Source organism: Echiichthys vipera (assembly GCF_963691815.1).
Source record: "Echiichthys vipera genome assembly, chromosome: 8".
Lineage (NCBI taxonomy): Eukaryota > Metazoa > Chordata > Actinopteri > Perciformes > Trachinidae > Echiichthys > Echiichthys vipera.
The window spans coordinates 30,178,595-30,200,376 of NC_139833.1; the positions used below are offsets into that span (position 1 = coordinate 30,178,595).

At 40.5% G+C, this 21,782-nt stretch overlaps 1 protein-coding gene across 1 annotated transcript in view; it reads right to left on the minus strand.

The window, feature by feature from the left end:
- LOC310950260 (protein spire homolog 1-like) overlaps positions 1-20,854 on the minus strand; it is a gene marked incomplete at both ends in the record, with an annotated part of 56,155 nt that extends 35,301 nt beyond the window's left edge. The window contains 2 exon segments of the mRNA XM_083917963.1: positions 15,787-15,815; positions 20,506-20,854. Coding sequence (XP_083774089.1) covers positions 15,787-15,815; positions 20,506-20,854 — 378 coding nt within the window.
- Positions 20,855-21,782: the final 928 nt, after the last annotated feature.

Genomic DNA, 21,782 nt, shown 5'->3' on the forward strand with positions numbered 1-21,782 from the left:
CGAGCAGCTGAGGGTTCAGTGCTTTGCTTAAGGTCACCTGGACAGCATCCAGGAGGTGAACTGGCACCTCTCCAGGTACCAGTCCACAGTCAATTCCTGGTCCAAGCTGGACTTGATCCAGCTGCATTATGTATTATGGCTAAATACAATGGCTAGTTAGCCATGTAAATCAATGTGGTGGCCATTGTATTTACTTACTTGCTGAAGGTTACCCTACACCCACTGACCATATTCACTGCAATCAGACTTAAGTGAATATACACACACAACTTACAGTGATGCATAAAATACAGCAGAAACCAAAATATCAGGTGGTGTAGCAATGCAGCCTAAAATACCTAAAGGGCCAAGGGGATGACCGTCTCAGCCATCAGAGACAGTTCCAAGTCTGTGATTTCAAAAATATTGAAACTTTACAAGGACACAGATTCATTTAAGTCCCTACCACCCCGGTCGTCCGCGTAAAACAAGAGCACAAGAGGACAGGATTATGAGAAGACTCTCAATGGAGAATCAGTTCAACTCTGCAGCTGGAGTTGCTCATCAGTTCAGGTCTGAACAGGGCAAGGATCTGTCTCTGCACACAGTGTCTCATCATTTAAGACAATTTGGACTAAAAGCCCACACTGCAGTGACCAAACCTCTCATCAGCAGAAAGAATAAAGAGGCTAGACTTGTCTTTGCTGAGGAGCATGTTGTGTGGACAGAGGAGAACTGGTCCAGAGTGACTTCAGTGATGAGAGGACGTTCAGTTTATTTGGGTCTGATGGAAACATTATGTTGGGCGTAGGACCGGGGAAAGACTGAACCCAAAGTGTGTAAAGAAGTCAGTTCAATTTGGAGGAGGAAGTGTCATGATTTGGGGATGTTTTCTGCAGCAGGAGTTGGGCCTCTTGTACAGTTACATGGCAGGGTGAATGCAAATGTTTATGTGAACCTCCTTCAGCAACATGCAATATCTTCACTGCAATTGTCGCCCAATCAGCTGCAATTTTCATACAGGACAATGCCCCCTGTCACACAGCAAAACAGGTGAGCAGTTCACTGAAGATAAGAATATTGAAACATGGAAATGGCATAGAGAATCTCTGGAAAATCCTTGGTGACAAAGTAATGTCTAAGAAACCCACTCCAGTTAGTGAACTATGGAAGAGACTAAGTCAGAATGGACCAAGATCAAAGCAGAGCAGTGTGAGAAACTAGTGATGTCCTGTGGGTGCAGATGTGCTGAAGTCATTCAAAGCTGTGGCCTCTACACTTCCTGTTCATTTTTGAATCCTACAGAAGAAAACATTGTTGAAATATTCTCTTCTGACACAATGAACACTGCTCTCTAATTTTGATCACTGTTTTTTATCACTAAATAAAGGTTTTTGTTGAAGTGCCTTGGTTATTTAAAAAACATGCTAGTACAGCAGTGGTATAGCCACAGAGGATATTCTCTCAACTACTGAACAATACAAAAGAACAGTATTTCAGAATAAAAAAATGTTTTAGAAAGTATTTATAATTTGTTCTCTAATTTTGAACTCCAGTGTACGTAAATGCCTATATTATTTCCTTTTGTCCAGTTTTATTTCAAGGCCAGAATGTGCAATCTAACAAAAACATTTTTTTTAAGGAAAACAGTGACTTGTTCAGTGTTGTTTGTTGTTTGTTAAGAAACCTGTCTGGTTTTCTCTGTTGTGTATAGTATTGCGCTTCAATAATCATTATTTATCAGATTACTCAATTAATCGATGGAATAATCAATAGAATACTTGATTACTAAAATAAGTGCAGCCCTAATGCAGACTGAGCCAAGCTTTTCAAACCATGCTATTGTTTTTACATCCAGGATGAAGGAGTCAGCTGAGCAACAGCATTCATTTTATCACATCTATGTGGTCAATCAAACCCAAAAGCAAACATGGATTTTAGGGAATTGAAAATGTGGGTTTGGTGGTGTCTCACATTGCTTCTGTCAAGAAGTCTGAGGTTTCCCCCTGCACACACCCATTCTTTTTTTTTTTTTTTTTTACTGTAATACAATTTTTTCAGTGTATTACTGCACAACAATAATATAACTTTGATCAAAAAGGATCACAATTCGAACAATGCATTCTGTTTGTTTTTTTTATTTAAAAAAAATTGCCAATAGGCTCAATTATATTAGATTTATCGAGAACATACCAAAAATGTTAAAATACAATATTATGTCTACTCCTGTGGTTGGTGCTAGATGAGATGCTATGCTCAGTTATAGCACTCAATCTGCCCTGGAATTGGAGTGTCACGGTGGATAAAGGCAGCAATGCCAAAGCCAAGACAAAAGACAAGAGTGGGAAATCACACAGGGGATTATTCTGCAGCCCTGAGCACTGAGAAAAGACTGCGGCCGAGCGAGACATCATATAAAACACACAGAAAAAGAAACAGTGAGAAGGGGAAATGAGGATGCAGGAAGGAGGGAGAAAGAGAGGGATCAGAGAGCGAATTTTATCATGAGACAAGAAAAAGAAGAGGTGAAAGAAACAATGACAGTCATTGAATGGATCAGAGAGGTCAGGGAGGTTGGGGAAAAGTGAGACATCAAGAGAAATAGAATAATAATGAGTGTGTGTATGTGTGCAGACATGAAGATCAAGGGGAGATCGAAGGACATTCATGGGGGGAGGAGGAGTCATATCAAGGATCAGTCCTCCATCCCCCATCAGTGTGTTAGGGTTTCCTCAGGGGGGTACCTCTGAATGCCACCTCTTTGTCTAAGCTCCACCCGGATCCACACACTGATATATGACACCATGCAGGCTGGCACACACACACACACACACACACACACACACACACACACACACACACACACACACACACACACACACACACACACACACACACACACACTTACAAATACAAACAAATAACCTGCTGTAACCTTATACTTTAACCGAAATCCTCTTCAGCAGACAGCTTGCTGTTTTATGTGTTAACTATGTAGATTTTCAGGCTCCCGTTTCTTATCTACAGCTTATTTAAAATAACCTGACTCCGCCAGATGGATTGATTTGCATGGTTCTCATTTGCTCTGCATATCCATCTGGGAACTCTCATTTGGAGATCTTTTGGGAAGGGGCGTCAACCAATCAGATCATCAAAGCGTATGACCTACTGTTGGTAAAGGGTATTTGCCGTTTGTATAACACAAACTAACGGATAAAAGGCACAATTTGAGGTCCCTGGTCCATATTCCAACAGATGGATCCAAGAGAAGAAAGTGTTAGCTGGATCGCTGCACTCTTCTCAGCTGCCGAAGCCGCCATGTTGTTTACACTGAACAGTCGCTTCTCGTTGCGTCACACTTGAAATCTGCCTCGAAACCAACGCTGATTGGACGTTCGCTTGGCAAACAGCTCCACATTTTCTCCATCACACGTTACCAGACTGATCTTCGAGCTCTGGGATCAGGATGGGGTCACAAGGCCATATCTAAAAACCATGTCTTGAAGAATTCAGTCAAAGGTTGTAACAGTATCTCATCTGTAAAAGGAGAATCACTTAACTGGATGAAATCAATGAAAGGCTACAGTAGAATTCTTTGACTTTCAATCTTTTCACTGATTGAAAGATGGGGTTTTTTTTTATCTGCAAAGGCGAAGTAGCCACATATTAAACTTTCAACCTTACAGAGATTAAAGGCATCATCATCATTGTATGCCCCGAACTTAGGACATGGGCGTAGCTGATGATGACAGTGCTGAGCCGTCAAACTCGCCACCTTGGTCATTGCTCTGATTGGTCGTAGTCATTTGTAGTGCTGTCCAATTGCATGCAGGTGTATATTGAAATGCATGCGTTGGTGCCACCCCTTGAGTTGGGAAGGTCTATTGCTCATTGTTTGGCCCTACGTCTGGACAGATGTTGGTCTGGATTTCCAAGCTAGAGGAAAAGCATTCTAGGACCCCTTTCAACCATCAGTTTCTGACCTGTTTTTCTCCCTAACTTACCATCCACCTGAGTGCACAGGGGTCATTTTTTCTTTCTTTTTTTTGTTGCCCTCATCTAAATAAATGCATCCCACCTTTAGAGCATTATTTACCTCCCTTCCTGGCAAGCTTTCATAATATGGTTGGTACCGAGAGATTCCTTCTAGGTCTTCTTCTTGGATTTTAATTAAGTTAAATTGATATCTGAACAATAAAATGAAAATCGTTTTGAAGGAAAAATCTATTATTTTAACCATGCCCTATGATCATAATATAGTAAGTGGTGGACAGAACCCTGTCTATGCTGTCACTCAAACTCTGAAAGAGCCAGATGTCATTTCTTACAAATTCCTCATGAATAACGAGCTTTGACTGATTGTAGGAAATAAGAACTTTCCCCGTGACTGTGAGGCGTTTGGACACGAAGGCAGGCTAAAGCAAACATGTCCCCATTCTACTGAAAAAATCTCTGATTGGTTCCCAGGCTTCCAGGCGACCGAGCAGATGATGGAATGGAAGGGAAGAATGGGTGGAGAGAAAAAAAGAAGGAAAAGGAAAAAATAGCAGGAAGCGGATGAAGATGCCAACCAAAGGAGATTTTCGGGGGCTGCCAAGTGGCCATCATCACAGGCAAGAGCAACATCAAACAGCTTGGCTGGATTTCAGCATTCCTGTCACGAAGAGGAGGCGAGCCTACCAAAGGGACAAAATAAAACCTTTTTTGACGCACAGGACGTTTGTAACCTTACCTGAACTTTTCATTAGTCTAAATAACTAATTTTCATTAGTCTAAATAACAAATGGCTTCATGAATGGGTTGAGAGGCAAGTCTTGTTGAAAGAAAAGCACAAATTGAATCGGTGGGAGTGCGATAGCAAAGGATTCAAGATGGTACACATTACATATATAGTTGTAATTTTCCTTAGTTATCCGCCTGTTGGCTTCAGATTCTTTCTCAGATACACACAAAGACAGCACTATCACTTTCAACGTGTCGCAAATAGCGCCATCTTGGGAATTGGGAAATGCCTTTTGGGAATATGGTGATGCATTGTGGGATTAAATGGGACCTAACTACCACATCAGCGCCTCCGAGTCCTTTAATTTCTTCGTAACTTGGAATATGAAGTTGATATTGATCAATTAAGAATGGGTGGAGCAGATAGATGTGTAGAGTATATGTGCAGCAATGATCGTCGTTTAAAATCCAAGCAAGTTTAAATTTATTTGTAGATTTATTTCGTAATGAATACTGGGCTATATTCCTATATTCCTTCTCTTCAACCTACAGCTAATAATTCACCAACCTGTCTCATATTATCCTTGAGGGACCACACAGCTTTTCACATAACAAATTGCAGTGATTCAAAATGGTACACCTGAATGTTATGTCCAGGTGTCAGTTGTGGATCCATTCAAGGTTGAATTTCACTACAGCTTTCAACTGTGGTACATGACCTCAGATATAAGGACTGCACACCAACACAATATGATATGACATCAGTTAGAGTCTTCTGTTGACAAGAGTACATGTAAGATCTAGCCTTTGTTCTAGTTTAGTACATTACAAATGATGTAAGAGGACCCTCTGAGTGAATATGGCCATGTGTGTGCTGCCATGCATTCACTGTTTATAACATACAGTTTCCTACAGTGTGAAGTTCAGTATAACAGAGCGTCAAAGCTAAGGTATTTGTTTCTAATTATTTCGACTTCAATACCCTAAAAATAATTATACGTAATGAAAAGATTGCACCAGGTTATTTTATGTTTACCAACAGCGCCAGTCTACGGTAATGCTGCAAATCCTTTTCCTTGTTGATTAGCTGATATGATGACACATATCGTGTCTGTACAGTAAATATGAAGCTGGAAAAAGCAGTCAGTTGGGGTAACGGCTAGCCTGGCTCTTTCAAAAGGTAACAACATCTGCCGTCCAACAACTCTATAGCTCACTAATTAACAGCTTGTTTGTTTAATTGGTACAAAAACACAAAATGTGAATACAATGATAAGTGGATTTACATGGTGTTATGTGCCAGACCATTTTTGGCAGGGATCAGAGAATTCCTTAACTTTCCAACCAACATTTAAAAAATAAATAAAAAATAAATATATTCAATGAAAATTGATATGAAACAGGAAAAAGTGTCAAATCCTCACATATAAGAAGCTTGAACCAGGTTCAAGACACTGGTTGAAACACATGATAAAATCCAGCTTTGGAATGTTTTGCAAATTTATTGGGAGAGATGAGAGATACATTGTGGGATTAAATGGGACCTAACTACCACATCAGCGCCTCCGAGTCCTTTAATTTCTTCATAACTTGGAACAAAAAGTTGATATCGATCAATTAAGAATGGGTGGAGCAGATAGGTGTGCAGTGTACATGTGCAAATGTAAATATCTATAAAAATATATCTATAAAAGTATAAATATATATCTAGATTTATTTGGTGATGATTACTAGGCTATATTCCTACATTGCAGAAGGCAAAAAAATATAGGGTCATGAATAAAAATGGTCTAAGTAACCTATTTATTGATGAACAGACACCAGTCAACTAACAACATATATCAACCGGGACCCTATTTCTCCATGTATTTCTGTGTATGGGACTTTTAAACTGGTCCAATATTGAGCGCAATCGCTGCAGCATGGCTGCTGTGAACCGGGCTTCAATGTAATCAAACGGGGCAAGTGCACACCAACAACATACGACAACTAAAGCCACTGACAGGCTGAGATTGTTGTCAGAAGTGTCTGACTGTATTATGGAAGGATGGTGAAGTCTTGTTCCGAAATCTCGTTCTGAAATCTCACACTTTATTGCCAGAAGACACCAGAGTGGAACTTCAGAGAGGAAGGGTATTGTGAGGCGTGGCTTTGTGTTATCTGAGCCATTTTTAATTAAAAATGATAGTTCCCTTACGGCCTGTACACTTGGTACAACACATTAGTATGGGGATTGTATCCTGGCAAAACCAACCTGAAGAAAACTATCAATACGCCTAGCCAATGCGACTGTTGCAGGCAGGGGATGTCCCACTCTCCCTGCAGCTATAAAATGCCCTTCACACTATCATTTCCTCAATCTAAACTTCACTTAACCTCGCTAGCCTGATTTTGCAGAACCCTTGCTGGTGATTTAACTGACTAACAGGAGGTGAGCTAGCTCCCTACCCACGGCGTTGCTACCAAGGTTGTTGCTGCATCTAAGGGACAGTTTAGCCCTGCTAACGGACTTACATTTGTAATTCCTTTAGCCTTGCTAACAAAATTTTAAGCTATTCTCACACCCATTCAGCTTCTGCTCTGATGTCTCGCCTATTTAGCACGCTAACTAGTGAAATAACAAGCTCCGTAAAAGAAGATAATCTCTCTCGGAGCGTCTAGCAATGCTATCTCAGCCAGAAAGAAGCCCAAGTATCGCTGATGCCCGAGTGCTTGCGTTTCTTCCTTCTCAGAGACAGAAGCTTGCACATTTTGTCTTAGCATGTTGTATGCGAAAGCTGCACATGCCAATCCGGAGACCTGTGCGCACTGTCGGCGTCTCCGGAGGACTACCCTGGAGAGACGCGTGGCTTTCCTCTACAGGGTGCTGGGAAACTCTGTTCTCTGACGCTGCTGACCCTCCCAACTACTATCATCGGCCGCATGCAGTCACACCGGAGCCACGGCAACGCTCCCAGTCTAATCAATCTGCGTGGACTATACAGCATTTTGTCAAACGGCGCCGCCCAAATCATCCCGTGCAGTCAGAAGGAGAAAGCAGTCTTCAGCCAAGCTCTCCCTGGGACAACTAGGGAGTCACCATAGACTGTTTAGTCAGTTTAGACAAAGTTCTCTAAGTTGCACATTACATGCAAATATCAGACATTGTGAAAATGAGTGATCTACAGTATGTGTTTGTTTCAATAGCATAGCATTGGCTTTGCCAAACAACGCCCCAATCAGGGAGGATCATGTGACAAAAAGCTGGTGGTCTTAGTATCTGGTGATGGGATGCTTTAGTCTGCTTTTCATTTTTAGTGGACTCACCAGCTGTTACGAGCGTGAATCTCATTAGTTTGAGTTATGTTTCTTTGTGTAATTTTCACAGACCAAATACCAGAGCCAATTGTGCTAATTAAATTCTAATTAAAATATATGAGATCTGCTCTCTTGTTTGCCAAAGCATTCCATCAATCAGCCAACCAGTAGAGGATTACCAAAATCAGCATAAACTGGTCAGAATTAAAGGATTGAAGAAACAATGTGGGGATTTAAAACATTAATAATTACAAATTTAATGGGTTCACAGGAATTAGGTTGTGGCAGTGAAAGTAAACAGGAAGTTAGCTAAGTTGAATTTTTACATTTTAAAAAACAAAACAAAACAAATAAATCTATTTCTGCCCAGTTGCAGATAAAGATTAGGCTACACTTATGGTATTAGTATTACACTATTTGAAGAATAAGCTTACAGTGGTGGCTGGGTTGGATTGTATCCGACCCGTGTTATCACTTCTCGCTGCTAAGACTTTGCTAGGAGGAGAGAAAGCGAGAACGAGGCAAAAAGGGGCTACGCGAATCAATGAGCTGCACACAGCTCTACAACTAACTAAGATTTTAGCCATTTTAAATCGTAAAAAATTATATAAAATCAATATGTGGCAGTCAATGTTGATATTGTGGTGAGCCGCAACAGATAAATCCAATGAAATGTTTTATTCAAATTGAGGATTTATTTTTTACTTGAAGCTTCATTTGAAGACTGAATAGAAAAAAGATAAGATAAAAGATAAAATATGTCCATATTAACTCTAGCTCCATAAACTAAGACATGATCTATGCACCCAACCAGCTTCAGCTACATCTTCAACAAATTATACATGGACTATAACTATGTTTTGGTAACAATAGGAAGAAAGTGAGATCAACTGGACTGATTCTGATAGGACACAAAAGGAAAAACACTTGGCACATTCACACCGGCCTTGTTTAGTCCAGTTAAATCGAACGGCAGCGCATTAACACACTGGGTGTGAATTCTTCATTGAGAGAAACAATATATGTGCTTTCATGCTTCATCTCTGATTTGTTTTACTTTCTGTGGGAAATCCACATTGAACAAAATATGAATCATATTAGAGCAGTTTTTAAGTACTTTAACACACCTGGAGTGGGACTCTAAGTACCAGCTACCGCTAGTGCTAGCTGGCTAACATTGCCTTTACCTGCAATATGCAATGAAATGTTGATCAAGAGTGGCCACAATGTTTGCAATTAATTTTGATGAAGTCAAAACACACTGGCCCTCATTTATCAATCTTCGTGAAAACGGGCGCAGATCTGAGCGCAGAATTGGTCGTATGACAGGACCCACGTGTGATTTATGAAACATTCGTATCTGACCAATCTCAGCTTACGAATGAGCGGGAATGCATGCCTTGATCCTGGTTCAGAGGCCTCGCCCACTGAGGTCAAACATGGAGAGACGAAACACTGGTTAGAAAAGAAACTTTTCCGACACAGAGATCGGCATCCTGACATCCGAGATGGAGCAAAATAAAGATGTGCTTTTTGTCACTCTTAAGAGTGGAATAAAAGGGGCCCATAAAAATGCTGTATGGAAAAGAATAACGGAGGCAGTCAACCCGAAGCAGCGCTCCACTGAGACCCGTGTGCATGTGTGCCGTATTCAGCACCCCTGCCGTGACATGCACCCCCTCGCATTATAGGTGATATTCTGGATTAGAAGGCTGTTGTTTCGACCTATAGGAGTAGTTTATATACCAGTAACACAATTAAAAGCACACACTTTTGAACCTATGAATTGCAAGAAACGTATTTAGGAAAACGCTCAGTCAAATACATTCAACTTGATCAAAAGATCAATTTAATTCATTTTGTAATTATGGCTGCAGTTTATTTCCACAGAACATAGAAAAAGGTGTTGTTTTGTGTTTGCTATTATCCAAGGTTGTGATTTTAAACTCTTTAAAATAGTTTAAAGACTGTAAGTAACCAATGGGTTGCCTGTATATATATATATATATATGTATATATATAAACTACTCCTATAGGTCGAAACAACAGCCTTCTGATCCAGAATATCACCTATAACGGCAGGGGTGCTGAATACGGCACAACACCGGCGCTCTTGCTCTGTAGCGGGGTTTGCCAGCAGGGTTATTAGGTATTCCGTTAGAGGATACCTTTGTCACCTAGAAGAATCTAATTAAAAAATGTTAATCATCTGATACCTTGTTTGATTTAATGAAATTTATCGAGGGTAGCCACTAACCGAGGAGATGACTTTGGCTCTGCAGTGCGCTTGCTGCAACGCGCTTGCTGCAGCCGCGCGCCAACTCATTCGTCCATTAATTCATCTTCAACCGCTTGTCCCTGTCAGGGTCGCGAGGGGCTGGAGCCGAGCTGTTTTGAAATATAAAAGAATCGCGTGTTCGATTGATGAATGCGTAATCATTCATGGATGGTGACTTCAGACGCACATGAGTACAATCAATTTTTTTTATTCGTTTTAAGAATCCGTTTTGAGCTGTTCTTAATATGTGACTGCTTATGCTTAATGACAGCTGAGGTTTGTTCATTATTTTCAGCCAGATTTTGCTGTGCTGCACCGCAAATACACTGGCTCAAATTTGCTTACACGACCGCAGACCAGACCTGAGATTTGATCGTAGCTCCCGCTCACGTCCAAATTGATAAATGCCGAAGTTTGCCAGGAAATGGTCGTACGCACGTTTTTCTGCCGTGTGTTCGTTTGATAAATGAGGCCCACTGAAAGGTCCACAGAATTTAACAGACACCCAAAAACAAACATGTACACAGAGCCTATCAATCACAAGGTAGACACGCCGCAAAGCATATCCTGCTTTATGGTCTATTTTACTCGTAATTCGACCATAATTTAATAAATGCACATAATACTGTATTGAAGAAGACTTCAAACTAGAGACTGAGACATAAACTCATTAGGAAAATGTTTACTGAATCAAGTGAGATGTAGGGCCATAGACTGCCATTCAATCTGACTTCTTTTTGCAACCAGTGGAGTTGCCCCCTGCTGGAAATGAGAAAGAATGCATGTTTAAGGCATTGGCTTCACTTTTCAGACCCAGGAATCTACGTCCATCTTTATTATACACTCTATGTCGAGACACTAGACTCAAATGCTGGTTTGTCTCAAAGAGGAGGTTTCAGACAGTCTGGGAACAATGAAAATCTGCACCATATTTTGGACAAATCCATATTGTAGTTGTTAAGATATTTCGTTATGTAAGTGAAAATCTTGACCTTATGGTGGCACTAGCTGAAAAGTCAGGGGACCACCAAAGTCATAAGGATTGGGGACCACGCAGTATGTTGTAAGTAGTTTCATCATGGCAAAGATGGTAGGGCATAAACAGGCATTTTATTTCAACTAATTAATCTACAAAGATTTGAATTCATGGAGGACACAAAGAGCACCACAGCAAAAATGACTGGTTAATGAGATGTTTGACTGAGGAAATATATTGCATTTTCATTCTCTATGAAATGAAGCGGAAGTAATGTATGTTTCTGATAAAGACAAATATGAAGTGCTCTATCAAATTGATATAATTATCTGTTAGGACTATCTTATGACATATTTAATCATATAAGATCAAGATTTATAACACTGGAACAATGCAAAAGAATGCAGAATACGCAACTTCTTATCCATTAAACCTACTAATATAATTACATTAACACCAATCTGTTCACTTCATAATTGATGACATAGTGTGGGTTACTTTTTCTCAAACAAACAAACGCTGAGGAGATTCCTTTCTAAGATTCTTACGCCTGACTATGCAGCTGTGACCTCTGACTGTCATATGACTGAGCCTGGTTGCTTTGGTTTGTCTGGTAAACGTGGAACCCAACAGAGAGAACACTGGAGCCTTGACATCTCTTCCATTTTTACATTGGCCATTTCTCTTTTCTTTCATGCACACACAAATCCAAATTGGAAGCTTAAAAGCAAACACTCTCATAACTCCTGACTGAAGTTTCTGTTTACGGTAAACACTGAATGTGATGTTCAACTCTAATCCCTTCTTAGACTTCAAAGCCATTAAGAGAGTGAAGAGCATGCACAGTTAAACTTTGACAGAGGGGGATGTGATAAAACATAATCCACAAAGGTATCACGGGACCAGGAGGGTCTAGCTAGCATGGCTACAGGGGTTCCTCACCAACAAATAAAACATAACATGTATAAAAAGGTGTAGCTAAAGAGTAGATTTGTGAAATGTAAATGAAAGAATACGACATTGCTGACAAGTAGCCACTTCAAGTGAACTTAGCAATAGTGATTAATGTAGATGGAGCCTTGCCAGGAGCTTGGTTCACTGGCTCTGAAGAAAACAGCATCATCTGACATTCACAGCTGCATCATTTGCTACAGTTCCCACTGTTTGAAGCCATGTGCTGATAATGTGTGGCAGCTATGACTACACGCATGTTCCTGTTCATCCAGCTTTGGGCTAATTCCACACTGTATGTTAGCAGAATGCCTGCTGCAGGATTTAATGCCATCGCGCATCAAGCAGCTCCAACAATTTGCCACTAGTTTTGTCAGCCTGTAACACACTGTATTGTGAGAACTCATTTATGGTGCAAAGCTGCTTACCAGAGATTTGTCTATACAGTTTTGTGTGTGTGTGTGTGTGTGTGTGTGTGTGTGTGTGTGTGTGTGTGTGTGTGTGTGTGTGTGTGTGTGTGTGTGTGTGTGTGCGCGCGTGTGTGTGTGTGTGTGTGCATGAGTTACTCGATTTCCATCTGTTGTCATAGTCCTATCACGCAGCAATCCAACTCCAGAGCCCCTGAAAACTACTGCACAGTCTCTAATGAACTGGAAAGGGATCCACAGTCAATGTGTAGAATCACAGATTTGGTTTCATCAAACACTCTAATACCAGCCTTGAACTAGAATGACATTAAAGAGATCCCTGCATGCCTAAATTCTTCTACAACATCCACACATATTCCTAAAACACAAACGAAGAGAAGCTAATCCCTCCATACTATAAGATCTACAGTATTTTGACAAACTATTATCACAATTAACAGCAGTTGATGTAGCACATAGAGAGAGTGTGTGGACAGGGGGACAATTATATACAGCCCTTTAATTAGTTCTGAACGGGCTCACAGGGCTGTCATCAAACAGCCGGCCTTGCCCGCTGACATTTCCTACCAGTCAATCTGAGAAACCAGCTGGGAGCTCTGGGGCTGGGGAAGACAATGACTGGGTGTAGACATCACTAAGTTGTCTAAACCTAACCATATCGTTTAGTTGTCTAAACCTAACCAAGTAGTTTTGTTGTCTAAACCTAACCATTTGGTTTTGTTTTAAACCTAACCGTGTAGTTTTGATACTTAAACCCAACCATGTAGTTTAGTTGTTAAAACCTAACCATGTAGTTTTGATACCTAAACCTAACCATGTAGTTTTGTTGTCTAAACCTAACCATGGAGTTTTGATACCTAAACCTAACCGTGTAGTTTTGTTGTCTAAACCTAACCATGTAGTTTTGTTGTCTAAACCTAACCATGTAGTTTTGTTGTCTAAACCTAACCAAGTAGTTTTGTTGTTTAAACCTAACCATGTAGTTTTGTTGTCTAAACCTAACCATGTAGTTTTGTTGTCTAAACCTAACCATGTAGTTTTGTTGTCTAACCCTAACCATGTAGTTTTGATGTCTAAACCTAACCATGTAGTTTTGTTGTCTAACCCTAACCATGTAGTTTTGATACCTAAACCTAACCATGTAGTTTTGATACCTAAACCTAACCAAGTAGTTTTGATGCCTAAACCTAAACATATAGTTTTGATACCTAAACCTAACCATGTAGTTTTGATACCTAAACCTAAACATGTAGTTTTGATAGCTAAACCTAACCAAGTAGTTTTGATACCTAAACCTAACCATGTAGTTTTGATAGCTAAACCTAACCAAGTAGTTATGATACCTAAACCTAACCAAGTAGTTTTGATACCTAAACCTAACCATGTAGTTTTGATACCTAAACCTAACCATGTAGTTTTGATACCTAAACCTAACCAAGTAGTTTAGTTGTCTAAACCTAACCATGTAGTTTAGTTGTTTAAACCTAACCATGCAGTTTTGATACCTAAACCTAACCATGTAGTTTTGTTGTCTAAACCTATCCATGTAGTTTTGATACCTAAACCTAACCAAGTAGTTTTGATACCTAAACCTAACCAAGTAGTTTTGATACCTAAACCTAACCATGTAGTTTTGATACCTAAACCTAACCATGTAGTTTTGATACCTAAACCTAACCAAGTAGTTTAGTTGTCTAAACCTAACCATGTAGTTTAGTTGTTTAAACCTAACCATGTAGTTTTGATACCTAAACCTAACCATGCAGTTTTGATACCTAAACCTAACCATGTAGTTTTGTTGTCTAAACCTAACCATGTAGTTTAGTTGTTTAAACCTAACCATGCAGTTTTGATACCTAAACCTAACCATGTAGTTTTGTTGTCTAAACCTATCCATGTAGTTTTGATACCTAAACCTAACCAAGTAGTTTTGATACCTAAACCTAACCATGTAGTTTTGATACCTAAACCTAACCATGTAGTTTTGATACCTAAACCTAACCAAGTGGTTTAGTTGTCTAAACCTAACCATGTAGTTTAGTTGTTTAAACCTAACCATGTAGTTTTGATACCTAAACCTAACCATGTAGTTTAGTTGTTTAAACCTAACCATGTAGTTTTGATACCTAAACCTAACCATGTAGTTTTGTTGTCTAAACCTATCCATGTAGTTTTGATACCTAAACCTAACCAAGTAGGATTGAGTACAGACCCTTTCATCCAACCCTAGGCAGGAAAGTAATGCACATTTTCCAAAATATTGAACCATTTCATTAAAGTATTAGCCTACCCTCTGGTGCATGACACCAACGTGTTAGCAGAGATGTTATGATAGATGATGCTAATGGTGCTGCATGCTAGAAAGTATTGTTTTTGCTGTGTAATGTTGGGTCTATAGCTTGCAGTGAAACCAATCGTCTATTGGGAAAATTGCATTAATTTATTAATAGCAGCAGGGGACCTACAGCAGCTGCATTGCAGGCATGAGGATTAACACTTCACACATCCCCGGTGTAGGACAGTTTCAGCCACAGCAGCAGCGGTATCAGACACTGGTTGCACTTGAAATAATCCTGCAGAGTGCCCACTCTAATATGCTATCTCTGTTGTTACTGTGGCCAGCTGCCCTCTCACTGTAACTAGCTAATATAACAACTGTGGTAGGTAAATATTTTAAAAGGGGAAAACACTGTTATTGTGGTTAAGCCTGCCATTATCGCTCCCTGTACAACTGTATATTTCGTTAAGTGACTGACTGGATCCTTTCCAGAAAGGCTGGAGCTTCCCAGTGCACTCAACCAACACATTCAAAACAAGGTTTCAAAAGTAGCTACACCTAAACTAATCCATTCATGTGACCAAAATACTCACTTATCTTATCTTAACTTATCTTTTTACCCCCCAGCAACTGGGTTGCACATCAAAAACATCAAGTAAACATTGCCAAAGCACAGAAAGAAATAAAAACCCTATTTTATTATTCCAGATGTAATGTGCCCAAGTTACAGTCTCTTTCATACTTGCTGTTATTTCCTTCCTCGCCCATAGCAGGTACTTTTAAACTATACACAAATACAAGTAATGTAGTATGTTCAAACCTCTGTAAGCATGATGAAATATCATGAGTACAAAAGAACTACAGTGGAGTTACTCACCTCTGTTGTTGTGCAAGGGCTGTATTTACCTGCAGGGAAACAAGAAAGCAGTGTTGTGATAATCAGCAGATGTAAGCCTCTAAGCATAAAGCAGCGTACGTACACACGTGCATGCTTAAATAGGTAAGATTGTTCCATTACAATGCAAAAATGTATGACTGACAGAGGTAAGGCACATTTGATGCTCTTAACCATTAATGTCAAAGGCCATGCATTACTTTTGATTCTGTGCCTGAATATCATCTAAATATCATGATCCACTGCAATCACCGGGCAGTCACTTCAATGTATTCGTTACTCTCTACAGCTGCTGAATCACAAACAGGTACTGCAGCTGGGATGACTCTTCCAGATGTCAGACATGTTTGTGATTGATGTCAAATCTCAGGCCAGAGGAGATTATAAACCTCTACAAACAGCAAGGAGCGAGAACTTCACCAAGATCACTCCGGCCTCAACAACCAACAGACCAAAGATATTTGTTCACTCTTTTTACCCAAAAACTAATCACCAATACTAACATTAATCTCTCAAGTTCATAGTGCAGCTTTAAAGGATAAGGGGAGTCTTTATTTGACCAAAACTAACAATCTGTTACTCTGCTTCACAATATGGTCCAACCATTGCACACTGTCTGTACCACTCAGCTCCAAATCTATTAATTCCTACACTTAACCCATAAATAAAAACTGTTCACAAATATATTGTTTCATTTCCTAAAAAAGGACTTTCCTAGCTGGACACTGTAGTTTGAAGTAAATGTTACTTGAACATGAGGAAACTGAGCATTAGTTAGGAACTATTTTTAGCTCAGGATTAATACATATTCGGTCAAAGTTTTTCCAGAAAGCAGGACAGTGAATGTGGTACTGACTCAAAATGAAGCATGTATGTTCATGGCAATGAAGTCACATATCACCTGGTGATTCTGTTAATAGTTTCTGGACAACAACAATGTGTCAGCACAGTAGGCTCCATCTTTGGGTTTTAGTTCATGGAATTGAATTGACTATCTACAACTTGAAATAGTCATGTTCCTGTTGCAGGTTTAAAGGAACAACTGTTATATAGTGGAACTTGAAATGTAGAAATTTCAATCATCTTTTGTTTATCTGTCATTCATTAGTCTCTTCCTCATACAACTACTTTTAGCAAAATCCTTACTCAGACTTGACTCGTTTTAATAAAAGCTCTGCTCCATTTCTAATTACTTTAGCGCTTTAAGCATGTGAGCAAAGATGACAAGACTCTTCCCAAGATGAATGTACTCCCTTCAAAATGAAGACCTACTTAAATGTTTCTCCGGGCTACATCTGCCCAGCTTTTACTTCGTAACCAAGCAGCCTGCTAGCAGATGACCCTCTGAACAAATGGCTGTTTTGTATTGTCACACGCAGTAATGCAAGATCCCAACAGCTCTGACATCATGTCATGACCTTCAGTTGCATCAGCAGGTTTGAAAACCACACTGCTGTCTGGTGAAGAAGAGTGTGCCTGTGTGTACTGCAAACAGGGCGAGCAGATAATCCACAGAGCATGCTTATTGATGCTATCATTCCTGGGGAGGGTACCAGTATGAAATTAAACATGTGAATCACAGTCTGGTGATGACACAGACAGATTCAAAAGTGTCCTGCTTCCATGGTGTATTAACAGGAAACACCCCAGATAAACCGCAGAATAACAAAATACGAGGTGAACGAGGTTTTGAGTGACAACAGGGTTTAAACTAACCTTGATTGGATTTAACTTGGAGTCAATTTAGCAGATGAGTGCTTCAGAAGTCCTAAAAAGATTTAACTCATTATTTACACCAATGACTCTGTCTGATGGAGATTGAGAGTGAGGCTATGTTGAATGGTGCAGATAAGTGGCAATTAGACCAGCATTAGCCTGCAAACACACACCAAAACTGACAATAACTGCACCGTGATATTCACCAACTGGGTTCACTTCACTGTGAAATACTTAGCTCAGGTGAATTTCAATCTCAATGTGCAAAACTAATATTTTCCTCTGTACCTTGGTGGTGTATATTTAAAACATTTTAAAAAATATTGAACATACTGTTCCTGTTATTATTATATTTTATATTTCCATGTTTATATTGTTCATGTTTTTCTTTATTTTTCTACAATTTATTGTTTCTTATTGATGCTTCTTCTATGTTTGCTATCCACTTTGCTGCTGTAATAAGGAAATTTCCCTTTGTGGGGCTAATGAAGGGATATTTTATCTTATCTCTTGTCTTAAACTGAAACTATTTGTGTGGTGGCACAGATTAAACACTTGCAAAAGACAAAAACTGTGAACGATTGTTAGGAAGCAACTCATTTGAAAATAATTTATTAACTACAGTATATCCAAATATCAATTCAGCTGTACACCCTGTAACCTGTTTTTATGCTGTTTTTAAAAATGTTTTGTCTTTATGTGAAGCACATTAAAGTTGCCTCGGTACAAAATGCGCTGTATAAATAAAGATGCCTTGCCTTGCCTTACACCCAACATTACGTGCTGCGATTGAGAGAGATTTGTGATAAAGCAATCAGAAATGGATCTCTAAGTCATCAAATGTCAATCTGTGGGGTGGCCTGTGTCTCAGTGGTTAGAGAACTCGCCCCATGTAAAGCGGCTGAAGGTACTTGAGGCAGCAGCCGCGGGTTTGACTCCGACCTGCGGCCCTTTGCTGCATGTCTACCCCTCTCTCTCCCACCCTATTTCCTGTTTGTCCTATATAATAAAAGACTTAAAAACTGTCAAAAAATAATCTTTAAAAAAAAAAATCTGTGAAATAGCAACCTGAATTACTTACTTACTGAAACATTATTAACAAAAACAAAATATAACATCAGTGTATTGCAATACCCCAAAACATACTGAACTACAACAGTTCAATACATGTGTGATGCATCTTTCATTACATTACATGAGCAACTGAGGAATAAAAAGCCTGGACTCCCCTCTCAGATGGTTGCTCCCATGCTCCTAAAAATAGCCCATTCATTCTCAGCATATAGACCCACAGGCCACAACTGGCATCATCACCACAGCTGCGCCTCTCAGATTCACTAATATAAGGTGATTAGACAAAGCATGCGGTGCATTTATAGAATCAAAGGCCAAAATGTTGACTGAGCAGTGTTCAGTATTGAGCGTGCATTGTAGCTGAGTCATGAGCCCGTCCCTCTGGCCCTTGTATAGTCCATTACAGAGACAGAGATAGATAGATAGGCATTTAGTCTGTCCGCTGTGCTGCGTTTGGGATTGAATGTGATTACAGCACACACTGAACATGCCAGGCCCCGGCTGATCATATGCTGTAATGTGTTTTATTTAAGTGAATATTATCGATCACAGACACACCCATAGACTGCAGTCACACACATCACATGGCATACATGTTGTACGTGTCATATTTTGTTTTGCTTTGAATCCTGGCTGACAGCTTGTTAAAAAAAACATCTAGTAACAAGCATGTAGTTATAGACCGATACAGCGGTTGGCCGATATTTGCATTGATGCAGGCTGCTGTGTTCGCAAATAGTTTTTTCCCGTCATTATTTACAGACAGCCGTCCACAGGCAGCTCCGTGTTGCTGGAGATGCCTTTTTAAGTTCAATAAACGTTCACTTTTTTAAAATTGAGACTCGTAACATTTGTTATCAACATTGTGTAATTTTCATGACGTAAACTGAGGGAGCAAAAGAAGTATAAGCACAAAATATCGGCTCAAGAAAATCGGCGGTCTGTATCTGTCATCGACTAGGGCTGATGAAAAGAATCGGCATGGGCCCTAAAAAATCGATATGGGTCGATCCCTACAAGGATGTAGATGGATAGCGCAGAAACACTATAACTACATCCCATATGAGACACAAATTACAATAAACTTACTATAAGCGCTCAGACTCAGTGTAGAGCTCCAAAGGGATATTTTCAGAATATTGAAGTGATTTTTCTCCTCTCACTTTCATGGCTATTTTCAGCTTGGCAATAGAAGCACTGTCATTACCAGCAGGGCTCCAGCTCTTCATCTTTATTGCACCTCATTAATTATAGCTGTAATCAATAGAAGCTCCCATATGATCCGCTGTGTTGGGTCATAAATGCAAAGCATGTGCAGGGGTGAACCGTCTCCTTTTCTGTTTACACACATGGGCATCGGCCCACACCTTGATCCGGTCGGTGCCAGAGCACATTTCAGCTTGTAATCACATGCTTTAATCAGATGAAGTGGAATGAACTGATCTGATATGAAGTGGCAAACCATGAGATGGAACCATATGATGCAGGCACACAGTCCTTCAGTGAGGAGAAATAGTGAAAATCAGTTTGCTGAGAGGGGTGTCTTTCTTTATCAGGTCATGTGTGATGGAGCCTTAACTCTGGCTGCTGCCAGTCTAATCCTGGGGTACAAATGAAGCAGCCAATCAGAAAAAACAGGGAGAAAGCCTCCACATGTGCATCTGACAATATGTGTAGGCCTACACATTTGATTTATAGTGACATTGTTGCTTTGTGGGACCACCATAATATTCCTGTTGGGGATCCTACAGAGGTGTTGCTGTGATTCTGTAGGCCACCTGCTCTAATGTATGAAAGTCTCTTGCATAAGGACTACCTAAGACCTAACCTCAGACCCTTTATCTGAAAAGCAAGTGATGGTCCGGCCTAGATCGGAGTAGCTGGCGCACTCGGTCTTACATAATAATTTACCTTCACAGCCGTGGTGTTCCACCCTGACAGACCCGTCTTTATGTATCCTAACATCCCCCGGTCCGGATATCTTCCTCGCAACCGCCAATGATGATGCCGCGGCGGCGGAGGAGCTCCTCCTGCTCCGGCGTCCCTTCGCCAGCGTCCAGCAGCACTGGTAACACACCGCCCAAGCCTGCTCCTCATTGATGGGCTGGCTGTAAAGCCTCAGTATCTCCTCCAAAGAGAGACCCTCCACTCCTGCTTCCTCCGTTGAAGTCATTGTGTTGAGATGCTGCTGCACATCCCGGTGAGTCGCCGCAGCAGCATCCGTCAGCCCTGCGCGGTCCCCGCACCGCTGCTCGGCCATCCTTTCATTATCTCAGCGCAGGAGGCCCGGGAACGAGAGCAGGTTCAGGCCGATGTGCGAGAGCAAACCTGGAGGCATTAGTGCCTTCCTCGTGCTCCCCGGAGCGGCGGTAGCCAGCAGCACACCGGTGGTTGTTTCCCCGCCCACCCGACCCTTCGTCCAGGACTCAGCACCGACCCCACTGTGTGTGTGTGTGTGAACGTAGCCTTCACCGTGTGAGTGTGTGTGTGTGTCTCATCGCAACCCAAACCAACCCAGCACGCCAGACTCACTCTTCATCACATGACACCCCCCCCCCCCCTCTCTCTCTAACACAGACACAGACACACACACACACACACACACACACACACACGATTCAAATTCACTGTGGTTCATTCAGTTCCGACATGTCAATTATTGAAAAACATGAACTGCCCTAAATACCCTAAACTCTTCAAAACTGAACAAATGTATTTTCAGACCTTACATTCTTCCCATTTTAGATTCCCATCTAAAAAGAAAAGATTGAAATGGTGGAAGAAATAATGTTTGACAAACATATTTCTGACTCCACATCCATCTGTGCTCTGCTCCACTACAACACACATGAGACATTACAAGACCGAGGTCCCCATTTACTGATATAAAAATTAAGAAAGCAGTGATACGTGCTGCTCACTTTTGTGAGACAAAAGTCTCTGCACCCCTGTAAGCAAGCAGTCCCCCGGGCCCCCAGAATCCAGGACCCAAAATCCTCTGTCAATAGTTTCTGATTTATCACATATCTTTTCTAAATAATTATGCACACTTTTATGCAATGTTTTTGTTGTTCTTTGTTCATTGTAACATCAGATGTATTTTTTGTGCAGTTTATTAACTGCTTGTAAATGGTAACAAAGTAACTGTTATGTTTATTAATGTGTATTGAGCATCTAGGACACAAACA